General features: G+C 49.4%; 1 protein-coding gene across 1 annotated transcript; it reads right to left on the bottom strand.

The window, feature by feature from the left end:
- Positions 1–666: 666 nt before the first annotated feature.
- Positions 667–4,080, bottom strand: GPR45 (G protein-coupled receptor 45). The gene has a single exon (XM_029936200.1). The coding sequence runs from the start codon at positions 4,042–4,044 to the stop codon at positions 2,758–2,760; it is 1,287 nt and encodes a 428-aa protein (XP_029792060.1). The 5' UTR covers positions 4,045–4,080; the 3' UTR covers positions 667–2,757.
- Between the last annotated feature and the right edge of the window lie 2,962 nt (positions 4,081–7,042).

A 7,042-nucleotide genomic window follows, 5' to 3' on the forward strand; every position in this document is an offset into this window, starting at 1 on the left:
TATTTTACCCCAGCAACAGGGATCAAGATTCAGGACAAGAAGGTACTGGATTGTTAGGAGTAGTCAGAATTAGGATGACACTTCTGAGGCTAGGCTTTCCCAAGGAGTCCCTCAGATAGTTGTTACCATAGTCACTGCCCAGGCCCCACAGAAAAAAATTCAGGTGCCCCCAGGCTAAAGAGAAGATCTAAACCAAAAGCCAACAGACACTGCTTGTTCAGGGAAAGATGTAAGAACTTGGTAGTTAGGCACTATTTTAGGAAAGTGATGTTTATTAAAGGTTCATTGAGGTGGGAGAGAATTCTGAAGGTGGCAGACTGAAGTCAGAAGTGAAGACTAATTGGCTAAAGTTACTTAGTGGGGTCATGATTTTTTCTAGTTGGATGCTCCAGTTGTGACCCCCATTGTTTAAAGAGTCTCTCCATTTTCATCTTATTGCCTTTTAACAGCCTGTAATCATTTGAGCTTGGTTAGTAATTTCAATATTCTAGACTTTCTGAAGTTGTTTTGTCCCAGGAGGTGTTAGACACAAGATTGGTGGCTTACTGTTGATGGCCTCGGTACCAAGTTTGGTAAGGACATAGTCTTGTACACCGAAAGAGCAATGATACTTTATTTAAAATATATACAAAATTATTATTTTAAAACATATATATATTACTGTCCAGCATATGTCATATAACACTGATTGATGTAAATTTCGATACCTTCATTCATTCAGTGTGTGAGTTCTCTTTTTCTCCTCAAGAACATTCTCTTAAATGCCCACCAGTGGGGAGGCGCCCAGTGGCCTGTTACCCTGGGTGGACTGGCTGTGTTCTTGGACGCCAAGGAGGCCATGCAACTTGCCTCATGGGAACTGAAGGCAAACCTTGGCCTTAATGGGTGCACTAGGGACACAGAATCGCTGGGACCCACCTCAATCAATCACACACCTATTGCCAATCTTCAGTCTCTCTCTGTCTCTGTCTCTCTCTCGTCTGAATATAAAAAGATGAGGAGTTGGTGAAAAAAAGTGGCATTTCCTTGACAGACCTTCCTCTGGGCTTAGATTAATGTTAGTGATGTTCCCTTTCTTTGCCTCTGTCACCAGTTCCACAGGAAGAGAGCATTAGTTGGCCTCTTAATACAATCTTGGAAAGGAAATGAGAAAAGAGACAAAAAGAGAGCTTCTGTGCTCTTAGGCCAAATTCAAGTCACAATCATCCTGAAATAACTTTGACAGCTGCTTTCGCTCGTAGCCCATACCTTATTCATCACTATCCCCCACAGTGCCTTGCATCCAGTAGGCACTTAATAAATGCAAGGAATCTGGTGACTCTCAGCAGGAAACATTCCCATTTAGAATCTGAGAGAGGGGCCCTGGAGGCCAGCCAGACATCCTTCCTCATGTGGCAAACAGGGACACTGAGACCCAGAGAAGTGAGGTGAAAAGAACACGCTCGCATGACCAGTCTCCTACAGAGGCAGACTCGGAATCAGATTTTCTCAGTCTCTCCTTAAACTTCCCTTCCTCCTCAGATCTGAAACTCTGAGGAGAACTCGGGGGACTCAGTGGCCTGCCTGAACTTGAAAATCATCCACCACCATCGGACGCTCCTGGTGGCAATGGGTGACCCTGTACACAGTGGCCAAGGGTATGGTCCAAACAGAAAGGTCCCCTCCAGGCAGCCTTAGTCCCGGGGTCGCAGTCCCATGTGGGGCTGGAGGCCCCAGGTTCAGGTAGATGGCCCAGGCAGCAGCAGTCAGGCGGCTCTGAGTGAGGTAAGAGGAGCATAGAGCAATGGGGAATTGCTCCAAGGGTCGGGCATTTATGATGTCCCCTGCCTGTAGCCCCAGTGCTGAAGTCCATGTGACACCTCACAAAACCTGCAACCTCAGGGCAGTGACAGGAAACATGCAAACAAAGCCTACCAACCACTTCTGCAGCTGGTACAAGTCACTACAGAATACTTGCTGAGAAGATGAATTACAGGAGGAGTGATTTTTTTGTTTGTTTGTTTTTTTCTGTGAGCTGGCTGGATGGGATGAAACAAAGGGAGGGGTGGGGAACAGTGGAGGGAAAGAAAGAGGAGAGTCATGGCAGGCTGAGAGGGTTAAGGGCGTCAGGGCTGGGGGACAGGGCTGAGTCAGTAGGAGGGGCTGGGAACATGCACGAGCCCTCAGCTGAGGCCAATCTTCTCTGTGCTTCAGGCCACCGAGGCCTCCCATGTGTTACACTGGCAAACTGAAAAGCACAGGGGCTCACTCTGCCTCCTAGCGCGACTTTGGTTTATAGAAAGGATGATTGGGCGTGATCAGAGATGCATACCGACCGACACAGAGATCCTTGCAAGTTTCCCCACTTGTCACAAATATAAATACCTCTTAAGAACACCGCGTCAAATACAGTGAGTGGTAACCTATGAGATGACACCTACAGGTCTCTGTTAAGCAGGAGTCCTGGGAGCCCTTTGGACAGAGCCTTCCTCCCTGCCCCCTCCTCTTCCCTCACTTCCTGCCCACACTGCCCAACCCATTGCCATTTGTCCCAGCTGCCTTCCAGTTCCCATCAGACCCACATACTGCTCTCCTGCAGTGAGAAACAAAAATAATTCATCTTGCAAACTTAGAGCAGCAGCTTATCTGGTAATAGATGAGTACCTTTGTGCTTACAGGGCCACCGAAAATGCTGGCTACAGCCAAAGTGCCAGGACTCTGAGCAGAAGGACAGACGAGCTCGGCCCTGGAACCATCCGTGCTCCTGCCACCGGTCCCCTAAACCGCGGACTGGTTTTCATTGCACACATAGACTGTGCTGGGCTGGATTCTCCTTCTGATCCGCTCAGGCACTTTGGGGAGGATTTGGAAGGTTTGGGGCAGCAACTCGATGCAGGCCTCGCGGAATTTCTTGATTCTCCAGCAGTAGACGATGGGGTTGAAGACGGATTTGAGGTAGCTGAGCCACAAAATGCAGGAGCTGGTGGTGTAGAAGGAGGGGCTGCAGTAGAACCCCCAGCTGAACACGGACAGGAGGCTGTAGACCGAGTGCGGCAGCCAGCAGAGCGAGAAGCCCACAAAGAGGATCAGGATGGTGGTGCAGGCCTTGGTCTTGAAGCTCAAGTCCAAGCTGACCTGCTGCTGCCTCTGCAGCCGCCGCAGGCCAGCCCTGGTGAGCTGTCTGAGGTCCAGGCTGTCCGACTGGCTGTGCACTCGGATGGCGTTCTTGCGGATGGTGTGCAGGATGCACAGGTAGGAGCACAGCATGACGCCAACGGGCACGAAGAAGGCTGCCACCAGCAGCGCCACCACGTAGGCTCGCTCGGCCGCGAACTCCGTGTAGCCCAGCACGCACTGCGGGGCCCGCGCCGGCGCCTCCACAAGCGTCGGGGCTGCCAGCGACGGGGCGGAGACACAGAACGACAGCACCCAGGACGCGGCGATGATGCGCTTGGCCCGCCGCGGGTTCAGCTTGTCCTGGCGCTGGACGATGATGAGAAAGCGATCCACGCTGATGATGAGCAGGATGGCCACGCCCTCCAGGACGAAGAACCAGTACAAGGTGGCGGAGAGCCGGCAGAAGTAGTCCCCGAAGTGCCAGTGGACCGTGATGAGGGTGACGGCCGTGAAGGGCATGCAGCACAAGGACAGCATGATGTCGGAGAAGGCCAGCGTGGCCAGCAGCAAGTTGATGGCGGAGCGCATGGCTGGCCTCTGATACACGATGATGCAGACAACGGCATTGCCCAGGAGCCCCACCACGATCATCAGCATCATGATTACTGCCAAGGATATCCTGAGGGGGGCGGGGGGCAGCGTGACCCCGGGGTCTGACGCATTGCTTCCGTTCAGCAGCCAGTACTGGTAGGTCTCAGTGGTGGAGCTGTTGCAGGCCATCATGGAAAAGAACTTGGAGCTGGGACAGAGACGACAGGAAGGGCTCCCCTCAGCGCTTCGGTGGCTGCCATTCTGTGTCTGCCGGTTGCATGTCTTGGATCTGGAGGCCACTGGGATGGTAGGGAGGATGTCTCTCTTTGGGAGCACTAGCCTGGGTTTGCAGTTCATCAATCACAGCCTCATCTTCTGCGTGACAGCCCACTGCGTCAGCAGCCTCCCACTTGGATGTTCTCTGTAGCCTAGAGCAAAGACGAGCAGGGAAGAGAAGGGAGTGAGACTTTCCAAACACGTTTTGAATAGAGTAGCGTTTAGATTTTACAGGGATTCTAAACAGAATGGAGAGAAAGAATGGCTCATTGATTTACCACTCAGGACAAGGCTTCGTGTTCACAAATATTATGAGTCTTGTCTAGTGGCCGAGGGACATCTAATATCAGGCCTACTTTACATGGGATGAGGACATGAATATGTCGTAGCCAATATTTATATGACGGGCATGCATTTAATAACTTTTATTATAAGGAACCTGACCAAATGAACTTCAGACAGGCCAGTTCCATTAGAATGCCAGCCTCACAAGAGCAGGGGTGTGCGTGTGTGTGTGTGTTTCTCGCTCTATTCCCAGCAGAGAAAGAAGGGCACCTGGCACAGAGAAGATGCCCAATGTTGAACTGAAATTCATGAATAAATGGTAGTTGATGCCGCTACTATACTTGTTTAACTTTATTTTGAGAGAAATCTGGATTCACATGCAGCTGTTAGAAAAACTCCAGGGAGAGCTCCAATGGCCTTCACCCGCTTTCCCTGAATGGTGATGTCTTAGGTAAGGGCACTGCTGGCAAGGGTTACTTTTGGACCTGCCAACGGGAAGGAGGAAACCCTCCCTAAAGACAAACTCTTTTAAAAGATAACATTCATGCTTATTTCCTTTCTCGTAGGTGTGGTCAGAACATGTCGGCATCTGGGCTGGGTGAAGTCTGCATCCACTACTTTCTATCACAGGCAGGTTACCCTCGCTTAACCTTTGCTCATGTGACCTCCTCAACTGTAACACTGGAGTAATAATCAGGTTCCTACAGAGGGGCTGCAAAGATGAGATGAGAGAATACACTAGATCACAGACCACATTCAGTAAATGTTAGCTATTACCACCAGAGCCCTGAGGAAAAGCAATTACAATGTTACAGTTGGATATTGCTTAATTTCCTTTTTTTTTTCTTTCTTTCGTTCTTTCTTTCGTCTGTCCTTCCTTCCTTCCCTCCTTCCTTCTTCCCTTCCTTCCTTCCTTCTTTCCTTCCTTCCTTTCTTTTTTTAGCATTATTTATTTTTGAGAGACAACAAGAGACAGAGTGTGAGCAGGGTGAGGTGCAGAGAGAGGGAGACACAGAATTTGAAGCAGATTCTGGGATCTGAGATGTCAGTACAGAGCCCAACATGGGGCTCCAACTCACAAACCGTGAGATCATGACTTAAGCTGAAGTCGGATGCTTAACCGACTGAGCCACCCAGGTGCCCCACTTCATTTATATGTAACACACATAAGTGCACCTGCATCTGCTCTAGACCTGCCAACAGGTGATGTGGCCTTGCCCACAGCGAGCATGTTTGCAGTACATTCCTCGGTCCCTCACTCCTCACCATCTCCAGTACAGGCATGCTTTGTTTTACTGCACTTCCCTTTACTGCACTTTGCAGGCAATTGCGTTTTTGTTTGCAAATCAAACGTTTGTGGCAACCCTGTGTTGATAGCCACAGGTCTATCAGCACCATTTTTCCAACAGTTGCTCACTTTGTGTTTCTGGGTCACATTTTGGTAATTTTTGCACTATTTTCAAGCTTTTTCATTATGACTATATTCGGATTGCTTTGATCTCATGATAAAACTTGCGTGGGTGAGGCATTGCTTCTTACGGATGAGCAAAGAAAGTGATTTCTTGAGGTGGAATCAACTCCTGGTGAAGATGCAGTAGGGCGTTTTGAAATGCCAACTAAAGATTCAGAATATTACTTGGACTTAGTTGATAAAGCATCGGCAGGGTTTGAGATGATTGACTCCAGTTACAAAAGAAGTTCTACTGTGGGTAAACTGCTACTAAAAAACATCGCGCCCCAGAGAAATTATTCATGAGAGAAAGAGTCCATCAATGTTGCAAACCTCAGCTTTGTCTTACTTTTAAGAGATTGCTACAGTGGCCAGCATGGCAGTGGCAGGGGACAAGGGGAGGGGAAAAAAAAAGAAATTGCTACAGCCACCCCAACCTTCGGCATCCACCACGCTGATCAGCCAGCAGCCATCTTGGAGGCAAGAACCTCCACCAGCAAAAAGATTGTAAATTGCTGAAAGCTCAGATGATGGCTAGCATTTTTAACAATAGGTTAAATTAAGCTAAATTAAGACACGCACATAGTTTTTAAAGATATAATGCTGTTGCAGACTTAAGAGATTACAGTTTATCTGTAACACAACTTTTATATGTGCCAGGAACTCAAAAAAGTCATTTGACTCACTTTGTTGCGCTATTTGCTTTATTGTGGTGGTCTGGAATGGAACCTGCAATATCTCTGAGGTGTGCTCCGAGGGGTAGCTGATTGGACTGGGCAGCTGACCCAAGGGCAGCTAATCCAGAGCCTGGCCACTGATGGCGGAGCTGAAATGCTCTCCCTCGCTCAGCAAATGTGACCTAAGAAATACTGAGGCACTAAAGTGACTGCTCAGAGGTAGGTAACAAAAGGGTATAGAAAGATGCCTCAGGGCCTCGGGATGTATCAATACTCTGCCACTGCGTGTCTAGAGTTCCTGGCCACTCTCTCCCCTGCCTCTGCCTGGGAGACTGGGCCCCTTGGGTCTGGTAGGAAAGGAGGGAGGGAAGGTCTTTCTTGCTCTGGCTCCCTTCTACCCCGTTGTTGTTGGCAGTGGTTTATTTCTCTCCAAAGCTCTCGGCCCTTCCAGGCAGTCTCCCCTACAGCCCAGCTGTCTCTACAGGTTCCCTACTGTTCCTGCCCCAACCTGTAGGTTTAGGGGTGATAGAGCTTCCCGAGGCTGCTAGCCCAGGATGCCCCTCCAGCCTTCCTGGGGTTCCCTTAACCTGGCCTCTCCTTTGACAGAAATTGCTTACTAATCAAGGGCTGATCTCTTTCCTATCTACACCCTGATAGATACAAGGGG

This window comes from Suricata suricatta, chromosome 4 (genome assembly GCF_006229205.1).
Source record: "Suricata suricatta isolate VVHF042 chromosome 4, meerkat_22Aug2017_6uvM2_HiC, whole genome shotgun sequence".
Taxonomy (NCBI): Eukaryota; Metazoa; Chordata; class Mammalia; order Carnivora; family Herpestidae; genus Suricata; species Suricata suricatta.

Bases quoted from the DNA above. Each gene is read 5' to 3' on its own strand.
- GPR45 (XM_029936200.1), bottom strand. From the start codon at position 4,044: ATGAACTGCAAACCCAGGCTAGTGCTCCCAAAGAGAGACATCCTCCCT.